Source organism: Phacochoerus africanus, chromosome 15, assembly GCF_016906955.1.
Source record: "Phacochoerus africanus isolate WHEZ1 chromosome 15, ROS_Pafr_v1, whole genome shotgun sequence".
Classification (NCBI taxonomy): domain Eukaryota; kingdom Metazoa; phylum Chordata; class Mammalia; order Artiodactyla; family Suidae; genus Phacochoerus; species Phacochoerus africanus.
The window spans coordinates 12,253,469-12,276,182 of NC_062558.1; the positions used below are offsets into that span (position 1 = coordinate 12,253,469).

The 22,714-nt window shown below is 46.7% G+C and overlaps 1 protein-coding gene across 3 annotated transcripts in view; it reads right to left on the reverse strand.

The window, feature by feature from the left end:
- ZNF395 (zinc finger protein 395) overlaps nt 1–17,407 on the reverse strand; it is a 46,115-nt gene extending 28,708 nt beyond the window's left edge. Inside the window, exon 1 of one of the 3 annotated variants that reach the window (XM_047759907.1) lies at nt 17,333–17,407. In XM_047759907.1, coding sequence (XP_047615863.1) covers nt 17,333–17,370 — 38 coding nt within the window. In that variant the 5' untranslated portion in view covers nt 17,371–17,407. Of the gene's footprint in view, nt 1–16,463; nt 16,662–17,332 lie in introns of those variants that run through there. The other 2 variants (XM_047759908.1, XM_047759909.1) reach the window with 2 other exon arrangements.
- Between the last annotated feature and the right edge of the window lie 5,307 nt (nt 17,408–22,714).

Sequence of the window (22,714 nt, forward strand, 5' to 3'; positions counted from 1 at the left end):
TGAAATGACACAGCAGGCCACTCGGAATGCTTGATGGCCGCCATCCACTGGCATCAGGGAACTGAGGTTGCAAGAGAATATTCAACCAGAACCAGTAATACAATTGCTGACTCTGATGGGAAATCAAGAAGTGGACCAGGGGTGAGCCACTGATGAAATGAAATCAAAACAGCACTGTGATTTCGGCAAGATGGGAATTGAGAAACCCAACATATTCCATTTAGAGGCCAGATGGCCACAGAGAACCAGCCCCAGGGCTCCCTGCTTGAGCTCAATGCCCAGCCAGTCAGCTCGGCTCTGCAGCCCAAAGCTGGACCCTACACGGCCTGGCCACGCACCTCGCTTTCAGCACATAGGTCCCAGCCCTGCACTCCTCTCCCAGCCAAAATCCGTCTTGGTGCCCTGACCAGGGGAATTCAAGGCCTGCTGCCAGACCTCCCGCAGGTGGAGCACGACCAGGCTCTGCGAGCAAACTCCCAAATCTGACGCGTCCATCCCGGGATCCAGCTGTCCTGAATCTGGATCCAAATTCACCCTACAGAACCACACCGAAAACAGGTCAGCACCGAGTCACCAGAAACCCGGGGGGAAGGACACAACAGAACCAGACCTCTAGTGCTTTCAAAAATCTGCTGGTATTCAACACATGTGCCAGGCTCTTGCCATGAACTAAATAATGAAGGCGCCTCGGCTTCAGACACTGCCTTTCAAGAACGTGAGGCCTCACTGAGCTCCACCTGCATCCCACACCCAGCACTTGTTTATTAAAGCACTTAACATGCTCCAGAGCGACATTCATATATCTGTGCTGTATAATTAAATGAATGAATCAGAATTTGCTTCTTTGGGGAAAAATGCAAAAAACATCCATCCAGCAATCTGACACTGAAGCCCGATTTTTAAAAAGATGGTTTTTAGGATTAAGCTCATAGATGAATGTGCATGTTAAAATTTTCAGTGTCTAACATAAGTTGAAATAAAATGTGTTATGAATCTAAGGGGGGGAAAAATCTGCTGAGTGACTAGAGGGTGGGGAGAGACAGACACATTTCCCCCAGAAAACAGAAAGCCTAAATGAAGAGCCTCTTAGATACCGTAAGGAAGGCAGTTTAAATACATGGTAAAATGATGGAAAATGAGCGCAGCTGGGGAGGCCACTCACTCAGGGCACAGGCCACCAAGTCAGGAGCTTTCTCTCCAGAAGCCAGTTAGGGAACCTTCATGCCCCAGTAACTGAAGGTTCCTGGGGCTTAGGGTGAGTTCAAGGGTGACGGAGAGACACAGACACAGGCCAAATGAAAGGGCAACCTGGCCCCAGCTCAGGATACTGGGGCATCCACTCTCGGATGATTTTCCTGAAAAGGACGGAGGATGAGAGCACGCTCACTGCTGAGGACATTCTCAGGCAGAGTGACAAAACAAATGTGGGTCAATCACAGGGACCACAGGGCCCCCTCAAGTGCTGATGCTGGCACACAGTAGGTCACAGCCATGGCTGGCCCCAGGATGACCCAGGAGGCTGACACCACATGGACTCCCGGCCCAAGTCAGGCAGGCAGGGAGGGTGAACATAGTTCAGGGCCAGCAGAAGACTAGACTCTTTTGAGAGTTCCCGTCGTGGCTCAGCTGAAACGAATCTGACTAGTATCCATGAGGACACAGGTTTGGTGCCTGGCCTTGCTCAGTGGGCTAAGGATCCGGTGTTGCCGTGAGCTGTGATATAGGTTGGATCCTGCATTGCTGTGGCTGTGGCATAGGCTGGTGGCTACAGCTCTGGTTCAACCCCTAGCCTGGGAACCTCCATATGCCACAGGTGTGATCCTAAAAAGACCAAAAAAAAAAAAAAAAACACTCTTTTTTGAGGGGAAAGGCAGTGAGCTGTTCCCAAACCTCTGAATTGCATCTACCTGCTTTGTCAGTTGTGACAGAATCAAAGGGCAAGAGAAACACAGGCTTCTGTGCAATGCACAGGCTTTCAAAGACTGCTGGTCCTTGATGAATGTTCCAAGAGCTTTCATTTCTCAAAGATGTATGTGCCAGCCATTGGTTGAGCATGTCACACACAGACTGTGTCTCACTGTGTCCCTCACAATAATCCCATGGGATAAGTGCCATCACCTTCTCCACTTTACAGATGCGGAGACTGAGGCTCCAGGAGGTTGAGTAACATTCCCAAGGCCACAGGGTGACAAACTGACAGAACCAAGATGTGAGTCCAAACACATCCAACTCCAAAAGCTATGCTCTTTCCACCATATTATACAGGAAAATCAGGTATCAAGTTAGAGCCTAGGCAAGATGAGGCTCCTTGTTCGTGAAAACCTGAGTCACAGAGAGGTTAGTGTGTTGGTGTGTGGGAGGGGAAATGAAAGAGGCACTATGACAGCAAAGCATCCCACATGGGGCTCCCTGGGACCAGGGCTACAATTACCCCTACTTAACACGTTCACAAATATCCCAAAGAGAATGCACAGGGAAACAGCCAGGGTTGCAAACAAGCACTAACTACCCAATTTGTGAGCTTGGGCAAACTACTTTGCTCCTCTGTGCCTCAGTTTCCTCACCTGTAAAGTGAGAAAAACACTGGCCTCCTACTCCAAAGGAAACCTCGAGGCTTTGATGAGATGATGCAGTTTTTTTTTTCTTTTTTTTCAAAGAGTGCCTTGGTTGTTAAGAGTCACCTAGCTCCCCTCCCTAGAGCTTCCGATTCCCCAGGTCTGAGAGAGGAGCCCAGCAAAGAATGAGAAGAAGCACCTCCAGTGCTAAGGTCAGCAAATGTGAGCCTAAAAAAAGGCACCAAGCTCTGGGTAGTGACCAGCCAAGCTCATGGGAAGATCACAGGGAAAACTTCACTCAAGGAGGAGGAAAGCAGACAGCACAGTTTCCCATCAACAAGGGCTGTGGAATACATTTAAGAAAAAAAAATCAAAGTCAAGGAAGAGCTCTGTGGCAACCCAGGGCCCTTGATAGCACTACAGATTGGACTGTCCCCCTACAATGGTCACAGAGGCCAAAGAACAAATTGTTTTGTCCGGCACCACTGCAAAAACACTGAAAATAAAAACACATTGCCCGCTACTCTCTATAAACTTAGAGAATCATCCCCAGCGCTGGTGACTGCCCATCAAGAAAGATAACTTGGAGTTCCTGCTATGGCACAATGGGCTGAGCAGCATCTCTGCAGAGCCAGGGCGCAGGTTTGATCCCCGGCCCTGCACAGTAGTTAAAGGATCCAGCTTTGCCATAGCTGCACAATAGGTCGAAAGTGTGACTCAGATCCGATCCCTGGCCTGGGAATTCCATATGCCGTGGAGTGGCCGAAAAGAAAAGAAAAAAAAGAGAAAAAAAAAAAGGAAGGAAAAAAGAAAACTTGTAAAACTAGAGGACCGTCACCTTAATGGGCTACATGACGGGGAAAGCACACTAAGGGAGCCAGAAAGATCAAGGCCGTAGGACTCTGGGAGTATCTAGCAAATGAGGGAGATAAGATAAGGCCCCAACCTTGACCAGAGGAGGAGACGTCTCAAGAGCCCAAAGAAGGCAATATAAATGCATTACTGGCTTTGGACAGCTGTTTGGATGCAAGGGTGTTTTCTAACCTCTGCTTAAGGAATCTGAAGGCAAATGCATGTGGAATAATTAAGGATGCAACAGGCTCTGCTCCTCACTAGCTAGGTGACCAGTGGCACCAGCATGATCCCTTCAAAAGGGACAGAGCTGGAGTTCCCATCGTGGCTCAGCAGGTTAAGAACCCGACTAGTGGAGTTCCTGTTATTGTTACTAGTGGTAATGAACCCAACTAGCATCCATGAGGATGAGGGTTCAATCCCTGGCCTCACTCAGTGGGTTAAGGATCCAGCCGTGAGCTACGGTGTAGGTCACAGATGCAGCTCAGATCCTGAATTGCTGTGGCTGTGGCGTAGGCCAGCAGCTGTAGCTCTGATTCAAACCCTAGCCTGGGAACTTCCATATGCCACAGATGCGGCCATAAAAAGAAAAAAGAAAGAAAGGGGACAGAGCCAAGCCTCCCTTGCCTGGCTGGCTAAGGCATGGTTTGGCCTAATATGATGAATTTTCATGTTTCCTACAAGTTCTCCGAGATCCAGAGATGATGACAAGAAGTATAAATACAGAAAGCCACACATCATCCTTCTCCTAACAAAATGGAATTGTTATTAGGAGTCACACGACAATGTTCTAGGGTTTAAAAAAAAAAAAAATGAAATGGAACACTAAAGTGCTTCTAAATGCCTCACCCTTGGCTTTGCACGATGAAGCCACACTTTGTTTTCTAATGATGGACAGAGAAGAATCACAGATGCATGAAGGTCTCCAGCTAGGGAATGAACTAGGTTTAGAATTTACCACACAGAGTCTACAATGGACTCATCCATCCAAGGATTTTTTTTTTTTTTTTTTGGCCACACCCACGGTGTACAGAAGTTTCCAGGCCAGAGATCGAACTTGCACCACAGCAGTGACAGCATGGGATCCTTAACCTGCTGAGCCACCAAGAACTCCCATCCAGGGATTCTTCTCCAACATTCAGGCCAGAGTCTTTGGGGGACCAGACCAAACAGGCTATGAGGCTCAGCAGAGCCCTTCCCAACAGCCACCTTTCCAGACAAGCTGAAACGTGGGGGCCACACACTTGCACAGCCTAAATAAAACCTGCCCCAGTCTTAGAAAATAATTGCCTCATGTCTGAGCTCATCCTCAAGTATGCCCTGCCTATGGCCTACATTAAGTCTAAACTCAGAACTGACCCTGTAATGGGTCTTTTTTTTTTTTTTGTCTTTTTGTCTTTTTGCCTTTTCTAGAGCTGCTCCTGCAGCATATGGAGATTCCCAGGCTAGGGGTCTAATCGGAGCTGTAGCCGCCGGCCTACACCACAGACACAGCAACCCGGGATCCAAGCCACATCTGCGACCTACACCACAGTTCATGGCAACGCCAGATCCTTAACCCACTGAGCAAGACCAGGGATCAAACCCGCAACCTCATGGTTCCTAGTTGAATTCATTTCCGCTGCACCACAACGGGAACTCCTGTAATGGGTCTTTATTAAGGTTTAACATCGAAGGACCCTATTACCCAGCAAGTCCTCTTTCTCACTATCTACCCTGGAGAAACAGTCACTTGTGTTACAGAGAGGCAGGTGCAGCCATGTGTACTGTAACAGCATTTGTAACAGCGGAGGATTTGGGAAGAATTTAAACATCCATCAATTAGGCTAAGTCAAACAAGGGTTTAGTCTTCTGATTCTAAGGAAGGCCAAGCAGGAGTTAAACAAAATCAACAAGACTTATACATACTGATGGGAGCAAGATCTAGTGGGGGTAGTGGGGGAGGGGCAGAGCACAATACCATTTGCAGTGCAGTGCACTTAACTTTTTAAAAGTTCTATAGGTATAAATGCAAGTATGTTAAGCATCTGAAGAATACTGACAAGCTCAAAACAGTGGTTAACCTCTGGAGAAGGCCCAGGATTAGGAGTGGTTGTCAAGGAAGATTTTATTTGCTCTGAAAGGTTTGCTTTTTGGTTCTTTCCCTACAGAGAACGAGTCCGCATCCGACTTGTGTAATGAAAATCTCATTTTGCCATTTAATTTTTTTTTACAAAAAGAAAGAAAACGGACCCTGTTCCCTACTGTTCAGTCACGTGTTTAGGGGCACTTTCTACCCAAATATGACAGGAGGCTGAGAATTCGGCAGTGCAAAGCAGCCAGCTCTGCAACACAGATCTTGTTTCAATATTAGAAGCCAGGCTCTGTGACTCGGTGGATGGTTCAATTTATATCTGGTGCAAGGAAGAGGTAAAAAAAAAAAGAGAGAGAGAGAGAAAGGCATGTCAGGTGGCTTCTGGGTAATTCAAAGGGCTGTCCTAGGAGCAATTTCAGCTCTAGTTGAGCATTCCAACTCTCCAGCCACACACACACACACACACCAGTCACACGTACTGCACACCAGGCCTAGCCATTGTGCCTCAGACTCTTCTCTTCCATCTGGGAGTGGGGATTTCTAACATAAATTTGGATCCCGTGGGCTAATGAGAAAGAAGAATCTGACCACCACATTAGACAAGCTCCAAAATATTATTTACTCCTCGGGGTCACCCAACCATAGAGAAGGCTGACTTTTAAACACACACACACACACTTCTCCACCTCTTCAAAAACACCATGTCTAAAGGCCTTAGAAACACAACATTCTAGTATTAAGGACCTAGTGTAGGTAAAACTAACCCAGGTGATAGAACTCAGCGCTGTGGTCCTTCTGGTTGGGGGAGGAGTAACACTCTGGAGGTGACGGAAATGTTCAATCTCCAGATACGTTTGTCAAAACTGATTAAACAGCACACTTCAGATCTGAGGATTCCACTGTATGCAAATCACACCTCAATTAAAAAAAAAAAAAAACACTACCCCAGCACAGTTTCTCTGCTGGCTGAAGCAGAACTCTGAGCTGTCCTATCAGACATCCGAAATCTCTGTTGTGCTATGTAAAGAGCACAAGTACCATGGCGACAGTCACCATAAAAATAGATAACAAGATTAAAATGGATAGAGGACACAGGAATTTAAGAACAGCACACCAGGAGCAATTCATTTTCAGCAGAAAAGGAAAAATAGAAGGAGGCGAGGGAGTTTTTCATTCCCCCTGCACTTTGAAAAACAGCCACTGAGTGTGGTTGTTTTTACTAAAAGAGTTTTATGGCTTCCCAGGACTCAGAGAACAAAAAAGGCTGAGAGCTGTTATTTCTTATCGTATTTGGCCTTTAAAAAAAAAAGTGTCATAGCCTAAGTTTTTCCCGTACCCACTGCTATGTGGCCCAGGAAACTGATGCACAGCAATTCCAAAAGCCAGGCCGACGTGCCACACACTGTGTGAGGTCCTAATGATACTGAAATAAAGGCTGCTGGGCCCTTGACCAGCAAGTACACCAAGACTTCCAAGGATAGTTCTAAATTAACAAGTTCTGCCTATATTTTTACATACATCTATAACTGAGCTCCCCAAGGTCACGCACCCTGAAATTACTCCACATGAAGAAAGCACTTTTTTGCCCACACTGATTTTTTTCTGTTTTTTGTTTTTTGGCTTTTTAGGGCCGTACCCGAGGCATATGGAAGTTCCCCGGCTAGGGGTAGAATCAGAGTGGCAGCTGCCAGCCTATGTCACAGCTACAGCAACTCAGGATCCAAGCTGTGTCTGTGATCTACACCACACCTAAGGGTAATGCCGGGTCCTTGACCCACTGAGCGAGGCCAGGAATTGAACTTGAGTCCTTATGGATACTAATTAAGTTCGTTATCACTGAGACACAACGGGAACTACCCCACACCGATTTTTTTTTTTTCAGATGCAAAAATGTAGGCATGTATCACACGGTGACAGAAATCTTATGTTATTCTCCAAAAGATGAGATAAAGCTGTGTCCTCTTTGCAGAGTTTCTCTAAGAAACTTTTGGTATGTGATTTAGCCCAAGCAGTGCCCCCAACAACAACAAAAGAAGTAATCCAAAAATATCAAGAAGAAAATCTCAAGTTTTTACATAATATGGGAGGATTCTAAATCCACCATCTATTTCAGTAAAGCTGAAGTAAAGGCAAAATTAGACTTCCCACATGTAAGCTGCAAATAACAAAAGTGAAAAACTTTTCATTCAAACCACAAATGTACTGTCTGATGATATAAACTAAATAAATGCACTCCTGGGAAATCCCACTCAAAAGTTTCTGCTCTCCCAGTTTTTAAGGTTAAAAAGAAATTTAAAACTCATCACTTTCAGTGTAAACACTCAACAGACAAGGAAGTATGTAATGAAATTCTACAGAGAAAGAATCTGAAGCTAGAGGGGGAAAAATTGTTCCATGCATTGGTCATATCTGGACACCAGAAGCAGAAACACTCTTTCCTATACCTGATAATATTGGAAAGCACTATTTTTTTTTAGTCTTTTTGCCTTTTCTAGGCCCTCTCCCTAGGCACATGGAGGTTCCCAGGCTAGGAGTCCAATCGGAGCTGTAACCGCCGGCCCACGCCACCGCCACAGCCACACCAGATCCAAGCTACATCTGCGACCTATACCACAGTTCATGGCAACGCCGGATTCTTAACCCACTGAGCAAGGCCAGGGGTTGAACCTGCAACCTCTTGGTTCCTAGTCAGATCCATTAACCACTGCGCCACAACGGGAACTCCTGGAAAGCACTATTGTGTACCCACCCTGTGAGTGTACTCCAATCATCCTTGATCCCACGTCATCCTAGTCTCCTTCCTATAGGTGAAGTTTGTTCATGTTTCTTTTAAATCATGGCCCTGCAGTGGTCTGAATTATCACATGACCAGCAGAGGTCATTATATCTAGATCTGGAGTTCCCGTTGTGGCTCCGTGCATTAAGAACCCAACTAGTCTCCATGAGAATGCAAGTTCTACCTCTGGCCTCACTCAGTGGATTAGGGATCCAGCGTTGCTGCAAGCAGTGTAGGTCAAAGATGCGGCTTGGGTCCAGTGTTGCCGTGGCTGTGTTGCAAGGCCGGTGGCTGCAGCTCCACTTTGACCCCTAGCCTGGGAACTTCCATATGCCATAGGTATGGCCAAAAAAAGGAAGTAAAAAAAAATATATATATATATACCCTGTGACTGCACTGATGAATTTCTGGTCCAGTTAAGAACTGGCCTTATTTTCTAAAAAGCCTCATGCCACCCAGATGAGGATGAAACTCAGGAATCACAGAACAATCTCAAAACCTTCTTCCCACCTGATCTGCCCCCTCCTCAGCACCTGGGGCACCACCAGGGCTATACTGTGCTTATCTATCTACCTATCTGTCTCCCCCTTTCAATCCGATCATCAACTTCAGGTCAGGGACTGAGTCCTCCTTTGAGACTCCAGTGCCTAGTCTGTGCTTGACACATAACAGGTAGATACTTAAGGGTAGTTGCTGAATGAATCATTCCCCTTTACCCCATCCTGTCCTTAATACATTTTTTAAATAGCAGTGTTCAAGAGAATGAAGAGACAAACCAGAGGCTGGGAGAAAATATCTGCAAAAGACATACATCTGATAAAAGATAATTATCCGTAATATACAAAGAATTCTTAAAACTCAACAAGAAAACAACTCAATTTTTAAAAGGGGGGCCAAAGGCCTTAACAGACACCTCACCAAAGAAGACAGATGACAAAAGAGCACATGAGAAGATGTCATCACAAGTCATTAGGGAATCGCAAATTAAAATGTGATACTACTACACACCTTGAGAATGGCCAAAATCCAGATTACTGACAACAAATGCTAGTGAGGATGTAGAGCAGCAGGAACTCCCATTTACTGCTGGTGGGAATGCAAAATGGTGCAGCCACTTTGGAAGACAATTTGGTGCTTTCTTACAAAACTAAACACACTCTTACTATAAGATCCAGCAACTGTGCTCCTGGATATGTATCCAAAGGAGCTGAAAACTTATGTCCACATGAAATCCTCTACACAGATGTTTATGGCTATGTGATTGATAATAATTGCCAAAACTTGGAAGCAATCAAGATGTCCTTCAGCAGAGGAATGGATAAATACATTGTGGTACATCCAGACAATGGAATACTATTCAGTGCTAAAAAGAAATGAGTTATATCAAGCCATGAAAAGACATGGAGAAAGATAAGACACATGTTACTGAGTGATAGAAGCCAATCTGAAAAGACTATATACCGTATGATTCCAATTATATAACATTCTAAAAAAAGCAAAACTTGTGGAGGCAGTAAAACATTTAGTGGTTACTAAGGGTTAGGAAGTGGGAGGGGTGAATAAGCAAAGCACAGAGGATTTTCGGGCAGTGAAAGTACTCCATGTGATACTATAATGGTGGATATATTTGTCCAAACTCAGGATGTACAACACCAAGAGTGAACCCCGGTGGAAACTATGGACTTTGTGTAATCATGACATGTCAGTGAGTGTAGGTTCATCAATTACAACTAATGTACCACTCTGGTGAGAGGTATTGATAGCTAGGGAGGCTGTACACGTGCAGGGGGAGAGAAGATGTGGGAATTCTCTGAACCTTCTGCTCTACTTTGCTGTCAACCTAAAAGCACTGCTCTAAAAAAATAGAACATATTTTAAAAATATATCAGTGTTTTTCCCACTGTGCTATACATACACACTATAAAAAATGCAAATAGTAAATTGAAAACGTGAAAAAAGACAGTCACTCAACTTATTCCATCTAGAAGTAACCTATATTAGTGTTTTGGTATTTGAATTATTAGTATATTTCCTTCCAGGCCTTTTCTATACACTGTAAGATTTGCAGTCATATTGTAGATGCACCTCAACTTTTAGCAGAAACATTTGTCCGTGTTATTTAAGCTATTCCTATGGAGTTCCCGTCGTGTCTCAGCGGTTAAAGAACCCAACTAGGAACCATGAGGTTGCGGGTTCGATCCCTGCCCTTGCTCAGTCGCTTAAGGATCCAGCGATGCCTTCAATTGTGGTGTAGGTCGCAGACGCGCTCGGATCCTGAGTGGCTGTGGCGTAGGCTGATGGCTACAGCTCCAATTCGACCCCTAGCCTGGAAACCTCCATATGCCACGAGTGTGGTCCCAAAAAGACAAAAAAAAAAAACTTTTCCTAAACATTATTTTTATTACATTATAAAGACATATCCATCGGAATCACATATAGATTACTTCCAGACCAGTTACAATGAAAACAAACAAAACAAAATAAAAGTCTAAATAATCTCTGTTCACAAAGCATCAGCTACATTTCAGATGTGGTCTCCAGAAGTGGAAGTATCTTACCAGAATGTACAAACATTACAATTCAGATTTTAAAAATTACATCAGAATTTGGTTGTGATGATTGCTGTACACCTATAAATGTAATAAAATTCATTAGTAAAAAAAGCAAAAAAAAAAAAACCCAACTACATCAGACTTTACATTTATCCCTCACTGTATTTCTTTGTTTAATGTAGGCCCTCCTGGATATTTTTGAACCTTGGTTTGTCTACTAAATAAGCAACTCCTCCCACTTCTATGCCATCAACAAAACTGACAAACATACCTTCTTGCACCTTCATCCACAACACTGGGAAAAATGATGAACAGCTCAAGGCCAAGAATAGAACCCCTGGCACTCATTTTGAGCCCTCTCTCCAGGCTGACTCAGTGCCACTAATTAACGGTTTTTGCATATAACTGTCAAATTAAATTAATAACACCATCCAGCCCACATTCCACCACTTATTTAATATGGACCGTGATATCTTAAGATAACTGTTAAATACTGTACTAAAGCGAAAGTGTACTATAGCTGCTGCATCACTGCTTTGATCTAGTAACCAAACCATCACATACAACAGGAAATGGGCTTAACTGGATACAATTTGGCTGACTTCCAGTTATCCTTGCATCCTACAGCCGCATACTTTTTTAAGCAAAAAGCACTTCAGTTTTGACTTTTTTTTTTTTCTTTACAAAAGCAATATTCTAAAATAATCCGACCACACACCGGTAAAAAGCAGGGTGGCGCTCCTGTTCAACTCTGTCACCTACAGGTCCCCAGGGAAGTGCTCTACATCACAACTGGTTATGGACCTCCAGGGTAAACCAAACCTGTCTCCAGACCACAGACTTGAGCTGGTCCTCGAACCAACCTGGTTTTCCAGGAGTCATTTGCATTCACACCTGGACTTGAACCAATTACTCCATGGTTGTTATGAATCCTGGATTATCAATCTCTGGATCCTGGGGTCCTACCCCCAAGGGCCGTGAAAAGAAGAAGGAAATAAGAGAAGAAATGACGCAGCCTGTCTCCTTTATTACTGACTCACAGAATCAAAGCTCCTGAGAAGATAATGTCATTCGGCCCTTGGCAGTCATGACTCACATCTCACCAAGTTGTTATCCTGACACAGTTCTCAGAAGATACGTGCCAGGAGCCACCACCTAATGTGGCCAGCCAGAATTGGAAAATGGGAAGGCCTGAGAGATCTTGGGGTCACTAGAAATTGGCCTCCTCATAGAGACTACAGCCTGAAGCCATCTCTAATTAGTACTAGTCCAGTTGTCAGAAAAACAAACATTTCCAAGTCCCAGGCAGCGGCAACTGAGAAAGTGCTTCTGACCTGCCTTAAACACACCACTTGTACACAGAGCTCTCCAATTCCATGATGTCCCACTCCTAACTGAATCTTCCTGCGGCCACCCGGAGCCTTGGACAGGGAGCCCAAATTCCCTACTTGGCCTTTGAGTCTCTTCCGGCCACAAAACCAAAGGCCTGCAGGCCTGAGCAGGGAATCGACAGACACTGGACCGAGGCCATAAGGAGAACTGCAATCAGGACAGCTGGGGGCACAGGCCTGCCTCCCACCCCCAGGGGGTCTGCCTGGTCTGACTTTTTTGGGGGTCTTTTTAGGGCCGCACCTGCTGCATACGGAGGTTCCCAGGCTAGGGGTCTAATTGGAGCTGAGGCTGCCGGCCTACACCAAAGCCACAGCAACGCCAGATCTGAGCCATATCTGCGACATACACACCACAGCTCACAGCAATGCCAGAACCTTAACCCACCAAGCGAGGCCAGGGGTCGAACCCGAGTCCTCATAGATGCTAGTTGGGTTCATTAAGTGCTGATCCACGACAGGAACTCCTGGTCTGACTCTTTATGAGAGTCTCCAAACCAGAAGTTTTTCTGGACTGCTCCCAATTTCTGCAAAACCTTGTGAGGTCCAAATTACAACTAGTCTGAAGGCTGAAAATTCACCAGGCCTCCCAGTGAGAACCCCTCCACTAACTACCCTTTGATCCTAACCAACCTTGATTTCTCCCTTCCCTCTAACAAGGACCTCTGTTCTTCACTCTTCCACACACCGAGTACACCCCTAATCCATGCCAGGGCCCAGGCCGCACCCCCACAACTATGCACCACCACGAGACACCTCCAAAGGGTCCCTCCCAGACTTCCTTCCCGATTCCAGAAAGTTCTTACGAGTCACGATACCACAGCCTCTTCCTCTGAACCCTATGGCTACTTATCTTTCATCCTGGCATTTCATCATCTTGCCTTGCTCCTTAAACACAGGTATCTAATCTCTCCATCACACCTGGAAACTTTCAATCCCTTCCTCCTGCTTCCTTCCACCTCCAGCACTAATAAGGGTAGCAGGAACACCTTACTAAACACTTCCTAGATGCAAAAATCCTCTATAACTTTTCTTCAAACTGTGGGTTATGATCCATTACAGACCGGTTAAGTCGACTTTGTGGGAGACAATAAGCACTCTTTAATGAAAAATAGTGGGATAGAAGATACAAGTATCAGAGGAGATTGCAGCAAGCAAAAGGAGGAGGACTTCATGTACATGAATTAAAATTTTTACATACATAATTGAGTGTACTAGGTCATACTGTAAATTTTGTTTCTTAATGTAGGTCACAGTCGAAAGCGTATAGAAAACACAGCTCTGTGACAAGTATATTAGCTCCATCTGTGCTCCATTCAAAATTTTTTTTCTTGACAATCATATATTCCCTAAAAAGAAAAAATATCTGATGGACACCTTGCCCCATGCAAGTCAGCTTCCCCTGCTAGTTCACGGTTCCTGCATCTCAGAGAAACCAGGAGGCTAAGTAACTGCAATCATATTTTTGTTCATTCTGCAACTTTCTGCAATCATCCTTCAAATTCACCAGCACTCAGATGTTGCAAGCTGAGGCTTGGGGAATTTGTTCAGCAAATCGCCCTAAGTCACCCTTGCAACAGGAAAGCAGAATTCGGAGACCAGGAGAAGCACCAGCTCCCGGCTGCTGGAGAGTGGCTGGCTCCCTGGGAACTAGCAAAGGCTCTAGTTAGGAGGGGCCTGGCCCTGGAAGAAGCACCACCCCCCAACCCAAAATTTCCTCCTTGCTCTTTTAGATCATCTTGCTGCCCCCTCATCTTGGTGCTCCCCCGACAAACACCTGCGAAGGGACACCAGGGCAAGATTGAAGGTCTGGGTGGCAAGCACAACTCAACTTATTTCGAAGCCCAACAATTTACGTGTTTAATCAATTCCATCCTACTTCCCTCCAATCTCCAATCCCATCCACCTGATAAGAAGAAGAAGTGTCCCATCCTCCTCGGAGGCTCAACTCCCCTGAGTTGCTCTGTTAACTTCAGGTTCAGGACCAAGTGATGTCATGTGAATGGCAAGACCAAACAGAACCTTCCAACTCAGACCCTCAGCCCCGCTCACTAGCATCCTGCCTGACTCCCTATGACTGATGCCTTCCCTCCCCCGCAACAGCAGCCTCTCCCACCTTACACACCTGGTTTCCCACCAATCTCAGTGTTGTGGCTGCTCGCAGGACACCTCTGTTTGAATGTCTTGGCAAACGCAAGAAACTTCTCTTCAGCCTGAGTGTCAATTACTTCTCTCCAAAACACACATTTCCGATTTCTCGAGTTACTAACTACAGCAGCTCCAAGGCCCTGGCGTGTAATCAATTTCCACCAAGAATTAATTTCCATTCATCTCGTTCCTTCATCCTGCCCCTGACAACAGATTATTTCAACAGTCATGCTTCTAAAACCCACCCATTTTTCCATTTCCAGTTATCCCAGTCCAAGGCCTGGGTACTCCACAACTAAAACAGCCTACTAACTGATTTGTCACCTAACACTGCTTTTAAAAACCCTTCCAAATATCCTTTCATTACATCACTCTCTGGCTGAAAAACCTTTGCTATCTCCCTAGTATACACAGGGTACAGTGCGATTCCCCTCTGGCTTTCTAGGATATTCACAACCTCAACCATTGTTCCTCTCCATTTTTATCTCCTACTGTGCAGGAAACATCCCCTTGTCTCTCAGGAAAGTCATGTTCATTTGTACCTCATGGCCCATCTCAAGGGTCTCATCTGCTGGGAACACAATCCTGGTGATCACTACTCATAGTGCCCTTTTCTGAATTCCAATAGCACCTAGTCTACACCTTGCAGTTTGACAGTTAATTGTGCCCCATCTTGAGGTCTTACTTCCCAAGTCTTTCTGTCTCCTCCCTGAGATTATACACCCTGGAGGGAATCATCTCATGTATCTTTCTCATCCTCCCTGAGATAACTGTCTGAACCTCTTCTCCTCCCCTAATCCCTCTGTAACCTTTCACACCTGTTACTTCTCCCTCCCTTGCCTTTGACCTTTGCTACAGAGCTATTCTCCATGTGCATAACGTTTCATAACTTAGTACTCTTAAATCCATTCTGCAACTCTAATCTTCATCAAGGCAGCCAGAGCACATTAATTTGAACTTGAGCTCTCAAATCACTTTCACCTGGTCAGTACGCTTACTGAGGCCTTAGATTTCTTGGGTCCCTCTTATTATCTCGCAAAGAGCCTGGCATGATGCTGAGAACACAGAAGCCCCTCAAAAGGATTTGTGGAACTGAACTTCATTGCTATGTTTCCTGGTGTTTCAAGTTCCTTCAGACCCGGAACCTCGGTTTACACAACACCTTAGGAGGGTGTCAAAAAGGCCTTCAATACCTGTTGATCACTCGCTTTCAGGGAAAATGCACCAAATACACTTTTCTAGAAAACAGGGTCTAAAGAACTGACTGGTGTCCTATAGGTAACCGCTGCACCTGGCCGCCTGGCATCAGGAGAACTCCCGCCTGGGGGAAGCGCTCCAAAATCACTGGGCACTGGCCAAGGCTGCCTGAAATAAAGGGGGCAGCAGCACCCCCCTCGCCGCCTGACAGATGGGCTTCTCTGGATTTCTGAGCCCATCCTAAAGTGAAAGCGCTGAGCCCTGAACTCCCAGGCAAGGAAGAAAATACTGCCTTTGAAATTGTTTGCACATGACAAACTCCCCGTTCGGGCCCCCACCCGGGCACCCCCACAAGCCCGCAGTGCCAGCGCCGACGAAGGCCAGGGCCTCCGGAGAAGAGAGGCAGGGTGAAGGCGCGCAGAAGTGTGGAGGGTGGGGAGACGGGAACCGGAGGGTGGGGGCCAGCCCCCCGAGGTGGAGGGTGTGTCGCGCCGCGCGTCCCGGCGCCCGGCACTTGCCCGCCGGGCCGCTCGGAGGAGCGGGCAGGAACGCGCGGGGCGCCGAAAGGACTGGGCCAGCGGCCCGGCCGGAAAGGGTCAGGGAGGGGGCAGGTCACCCTCCGGCAGAGAGACGACTCCGGACCGGCGCTCAAAGTTGGGGAGGGGATCACTAGGCGAGCGCCGGCAGCCGGCGAAATAAACAAGGCGGCTCATGGGAGGGAGAGCGGGAGGCCACCCCCTCCCGGCCGGCGCGGCCGCTGCCGCAGCGCCCCCGCGACCCGACCCGCCGCTGCCCCGGCGGCGCCCGCCTCCCGTGCCCTCCAGCTGCCGGCCCGGCTCCCGAGGGCGTGTGGAGCGTGGGAAGTTCCCGGGCCGCCCTCGTCCCTGGGCTGCAGCGCCGCGAGGTCCCCGTGCAGCTTACCTCGCCCCGCTACAAGCGGCGGCGCGGGGCGGGCAGCTACCGCTCGGACGGCTCGGCTCGGCAACCCGCTGCGGCTGCCGCGGCGCCCGCCCACCCGGCGCGGCCCACCGCCCGGCTCGGCTACGGTCGCTCGCCCGCCGAGGCTCCGTTCGCGCCCACCTGGTCGGCCTGCCCTCCCTCTCCGGGACACTGCGCTCACGTACGCGGCCGCGGCCACAACCCGGCCCGGATTCCCGCCCGGGAAGGGAGCGGAGGCGCGCGCCAGCCAGCGAGCACCCGGGCGAGGCTGGGGACACACCCCCTCGCCGCCCTCCACCGCCCCCCCTCCGCACCGCCCTTCCCCCGCGCCCCCCGCCCCCCCCCCCGCCCCTGGAGCCGCGCGCGCGCCCGCGGCCTGCGCGCCCCTCGGCGGTCCCGCGCGCCCGAGCCCCCACCCCACCCCGCCCCCAACACACACCCCACTGCGCGCCCGGCATACACACCCCCGCCCGCTAGTAAACAGTGGGCGCTCAATAAGTGCCCGAGCGACTCCTGGCGCACATGCGCACTTGAACCTGAGCCAGTGATGACGCCCCCACCCCACCCCCAAATCGGACCCGGCGGCTGCAGCCCCGAAACAAACTTGGGGGTTTGCCTGTTTCCACTGAACCGCCAACCGAGTCAAAGTTTCTTGCTGTTGTTTTTTCCAGGCCGGGCTCTGGGATACGCTTCTCCGAGAAAGGCCGAGCTCGCCCCAGGGCGGGAAAGGCCGCCCGAAGGCTCCGGGCGCCGCAGACTGGCGCTGGGCGGGGGCGGTCGAGACCCGGGCCGCGCAGCACCGACCCGCGGGGCGCGGCGAAAGGCGAGAGGGAGAGAGCCATGGAACCAACCTTTCCATTTGCCTTTGCTTTAATGCTTTCTTCTCCATTTTATGACATTTTACTCGGTCCCTCTCGTTTGTAGTTGTAAAGTGAGACGTTATTTACTGTTTCTTGAATTAACATGAGAGAAAGTTAACTATTAGCTTTCAGCCCTTAGGTAAACAATACCAGCTGCTTTTGGCACTGTTAGGCTCTGGCTTTGTATAATTTGTAACAAGAAGAATTGAAGCTGTTCCACTGTATCGCACTTTGTTTTTCAGAGATAAGACCAGAGCTACAACGGTGGTAAGGAGACCCAGTGCCTGTGAGTGTGAGCATGTAGATTCATATTCAAATAAATTTAATGGATACAAGAAATAAATCCCTTCCCCCCCCCAAAAAAAGTTTTTAAATACTTTTGGACACACTTGTTGCATTTGTGGTCTGTTCACCTTCGACTTGAGGTATGCTATCTTTCTTGCAGGGAGGCAATGGGGAGTGTGCAGGAAAGGACTGAAGGCTTTGCAGTCAAACAAGCCTGGTTTGCTCTCCTGATTTTACTACTGAACTAGTTTATGATCTTCAGCAGGTTATTTTCTCTTTCTGAACCTCAGCTTTATCTGTAAGATGAAATTAAACACATAGGTATAGTGCCTAGCTCAAACCAAATAAGCACTAAATAGTATTTCCCTCCCACCACCACCATTTGTTACATAAGAAAAACAGCTACACAGAACCAAAATTCTTGTAGGAATTTTACCCCCCAGGAGACATTTGGCAATGTCTGGAGACATTTTTGATTGTCACAACTGGGAGTGGTGTTGCTCCTAACATCTAATAGGAATAGGCCAATGATGCTGCTAGAAAAATGTCCTGCAATGCACAGAACAGCCCCACACAACAAAGAATTACCTGGTATCATTTGAGTAATAAAAAATAAAAAAATAATAAAATAAAATAAAAAAGCAAAGAATTACCTGGTCTGAATTGTCCATAGTGGTACTGTTAAGAAATCCTGCTATAGGATAATTCCGCCCTGGAATAATTCATTAAAGACTGGCCCTACCTTTTAATTCTCATCTACAAGGAAACACTCCTTTTTTAAATTTATTTAAGTAAAGTATAGTTGATTTACAATGTTGTGTCAATTTCTGCTGTACAGCAAAGTGACCCAGTCATATATATATATATATATATATACACATATATATACACATATATACACACACACATATATATACACAGATATATATCTACATATATATATACACACACATATATACACACACATATAGATACACATATATACACACACATATATACACATATATCTACATATATATATATACACACATATATATACATACATATATATATATATGCTTTTCCTCATACTATCTTCCATCATATTCTCTCCCAAGAGACTGGATATAGACCCCTGTGCTATACAGCAGGACGTCATTGCTTACCCATTCTAAATGTAATAGTTTGCATCTACTAAACCCAGAAGTCCCAGTCTATTCCACTACTTCCTCCACCCCCTTGGCAACCACAAGTCTGTTTTCCATGTCTGTGAGCCACAAGGAAACTTCTTGTTTTGCACTCAGAAGAACAAGAATCAAGGCATTTGGGGGATCACAAGCAATTATATTAATATGCAAAGCCTTCCCTTAATGTGAAAATGCGTATTTGAATTTTACATTTTATTATTAAAGGAATATTTACTTAATTAACAACAATATATACTCCTTTATCATTAAGGTATCTTATTATAGATTATAAATGACTACAATTCACAAATAGCTTTCCATTCTGTTTCCCTTTTTCCTCAAACAGTGGGTGTTTATTCACTTATGCAGATTCACCTCTCTGCCAAGTCCCTCACCTACCCTGAAGTTTATAATAAAGTCCTTTCCCCCAAGGGACAACCAGCCTAGCTGGAAGCAGATGAATGCACATGCAACAATTAAGGAACAATACAAGATAGCATATAATTAAGCTTTAATTGCAGCACCCAGACTAAGGTGGCTCAGAGGAGAGGGAAGTGAGTTCCAGCAACAACACCCAGTGCTGCTGGGCCAAGGTGTTCTCTAAATGTTTGTTGAATGAAATAGTGAAAGCGTTTGACATGAGATAGGACTCCAGCTACTATATAAACTCCACTCCAGAATTTAAACTGCTAGACTTTGTAAATGGATATTGGGGCTTGGCTGTGTTTATTTTTCTTAAAACATCCAGTTCAAGCTTGTAACCCAACCTATATATTTCCTAAAACGATCACACTTTAATAAAACGGAAACAATCATTCATTTGACAAATATGTGACTGCCTGCTGTGTGCACCATAAACCGAGTCTCTAAATGTGAACAGAACCCATAGCTTGTTCTGTTTGAAGCAGGTCATCAAAAGGCCTATATTACAGCCTATATTGAATGAATATCCCCTTTTACTGCAAGTTCCTACTTGCTCAGTATGCATTCCAGAGTTCTGCACATTAACATAGACTCAGAGAGAACTCTCCCTCGCAAACATCCACTCCCAAAGACAAACCCAGCACTAAGCACCTTCACACAGAATCCGGCCCCTAAACCCACACTGCATGGCATACAGGACACAAAGCAAGATGTGCTTAGAAAAACTACAATTGGTTGGTTTCTAACCCTGGCCCCCCTGAATCCTGGGATGAGGGCTTGCCCTCCCTGGAGGCTGTACCATCCTAGAACTGCCCTTCACCCTGCTTCCTCCAACACACTGCCCCCCCCCATTAAAATGTAGGCATCTTGGAGTTCCCTTTGTGGCTCAGCGGATTAAGTACCCAACATAGTGCCCAGGAGGATGCAGGTTTGATTCCTGGCTCAGTAGGTTAAAGATCCCAGTGTTGCTGCAAGCTGCAGCGTAGGCTACAGAGGTGGCTCAGATCTGATGTTGCCGTTGCTATAGCATAAGCCCAAGCTGCAGCTCCTATTCGATCCCTAGCCCAGGAGATTCCATATGCTGCAGGCGTGGCCATTAAAAATAATAATAATTAAAAAAATTTTTTAAAGTAAGCATCTGAGGAGTTCCCGTCGTGGCACAGTGGTTAACGAATCCGAATAGGAACGATGAGGTTGCGGGCTCTATCCCTGCCCTTTCTCAGTGGGTTAATGATCCGGTGTTGCTGTGAGCTGTGGTGTAGGTTGCAGACGCGGCTCGGATCTCGCGTTGCTGTGGCCCTGGCATAGGCTCGGCAGCTACAGCTCCGATTAGACCCCTAGACTGGGAACCTCCATATGCTGTGGGAGTGGTGCAAAAAATGGCAAAAAGACAAAAAAAAAAAAGTAAGCATCTGATACCTCCTTTCCATCAAAATAACTAGCATCTCAGAGAGCATCTCCCATTAGCTGGGGTTAAGAAAAGCACACCCAGGCTTTGTCTCCTACTATACGGACACACTTATAGGAGATTTTCAGGGCAGTGTGAATCTGAAATTGCCACTATTTCCAATCCCCTACTTACAGGCTTGCCTTCTTCTTTCTTCCTTTTCATTTCTTTTTTTTTTTTTTTTGGTGTTTTTGTCTTTTTAGGGCCGCATCTATGGCATATGGAGGTTCCCAGGCTAGGGGTCTAATCAGAGCTGCAGCTGCTGGCCTACACCAGAGCCACAGCAACACGGGATCCGAGCCGCATCTGCAACCTACACCACAGCTCATGACAACGCAGTGAGCAAGGCCAGGGATCGAACCCGAAACCTCATGGTTCCTAGTTGGATTGGTTTCCGCTGCGCCATGATGGGAACTCTCAGGCTTGCCTCCTTATCTGTGCTTTACACCAGCTTCTTTCCTGTGCTTAAAACTCCTCAAAACCTTCCTGTAGCTTTTATAATAAAGCCCCAGCATCGCTCAGTAAGATGCTTCATGGTGGAGTTCCCGTCCTGGCACAGCGGAAACGAATTCAACTAGGAACCATGAGGTTGCGGGTTCGATCCCTGGCCTTGTTCAATGGGTTAAGGATCTGGCGTTGCCGTGAGCTGTGGTGTAGGTTGAAGACTTGGCTCAGATCCTGTGTTGCTGTGGCTCTGGCATAGGCCAGCAGCTGCAGCTCTGATTAGACCCCTAGCCTGGGACCCTCCCAGGTGCAGCCCTAAAAATACCAAAAAAAAAAATAAAAAATAAAAAAATAAGATGCTTCATGGTGTCACTCTTAATTTCCTCTTCAGCCACTACTTACCTCCCTGTGCCTTTACCCCTTCACTCTGCACTCCACACATTCTAAACTGGATTTTTGTCCTTTGCCTGAACACTCATTCATTGCTTGATCCATCCTTCTGCCTAGAACACTCTCCACCACCACCCCCCTCTCCTCTTCACCTGGCCACCCCTACCAATCCTTTAGGAGTCGTCCTAGAGCACTTTCCCTGGCCTCCAAGACTGGATGAGGTGCCTCTCCTTCATGGCTAATGAAGCCTATTTTCACCACCGCCCTCCAACACATTGTACCGAAATCTCCATTCTCTTGTCCTAATTCCCTGTAAGACTGAACATTCTATGAGGAAAAGGAATGTGTCTTGTCTTCACTGAATACCCAGCATTCAACGGAGTGTCTGGCATGCACTAGGCACTCAATAAACACTGGGTAATAATGAATTGCCAGCTGAAACTTGGGGACTAACTTGAACTTTTCCATCCATGGTCCAGGCAATCTCTGGTTGGAAATTGGCCCTAGATGTTCAAAAGAGGTTAGGGCTGGTGAGAATGTTCTACCATTTCGTTAGAAAAGGATGAGGGCCATGGAATGAACTGAGTCCTCAGGTTCCACCAAGGCCTCATGTTATACCTAATCTAGTTTCTTGAACTCCAGATTCTTGTCACCAATGACCTCCAAAACATTTCTGCTTGGATGGCTGATCGGATCTCAAATGTGCCAGGTCCAAAACCAGGCTTCTGATATCCCCCCAAAACCAGCTTCTCCCCATCTCAGGAAGTGGCATTTCCCATTTTTCTAACTGCTCAGGAAACAAACTAACAAGCAAACCCTTGGAGTCCTTTCTTTAATCCTTAACTCCTTTCTTTTTCTCATACTCTGCATTGAACCCACCAGAAAAATCTCATTGGTTCTAGCTATGAAACATACCCAGAATCCAGTTCCATGCCTGCATTTCCAGCCCTCCATCGCAAGCCTGGCCACCATCTCTCTGAGCTGGACATCCACAACTGCCTCCTAACTGCTCTCCTTGCTTTTTCTGTTGCCTCCCTACACTCTGCTAGACACTGTTGCAAGCATAGTGATCCTTTTATAACCCAAATCAGATCATATTACTGTCCTGCTCAAAACTTTCAACTGGGAGTTCCCGTTGTGGCTCAGCAGAAAGGAATCTGACTAGCATCTATGAGGATTGATCTGTGGTCTCGCTCAGTGGGTTAAAGATCTGGCATT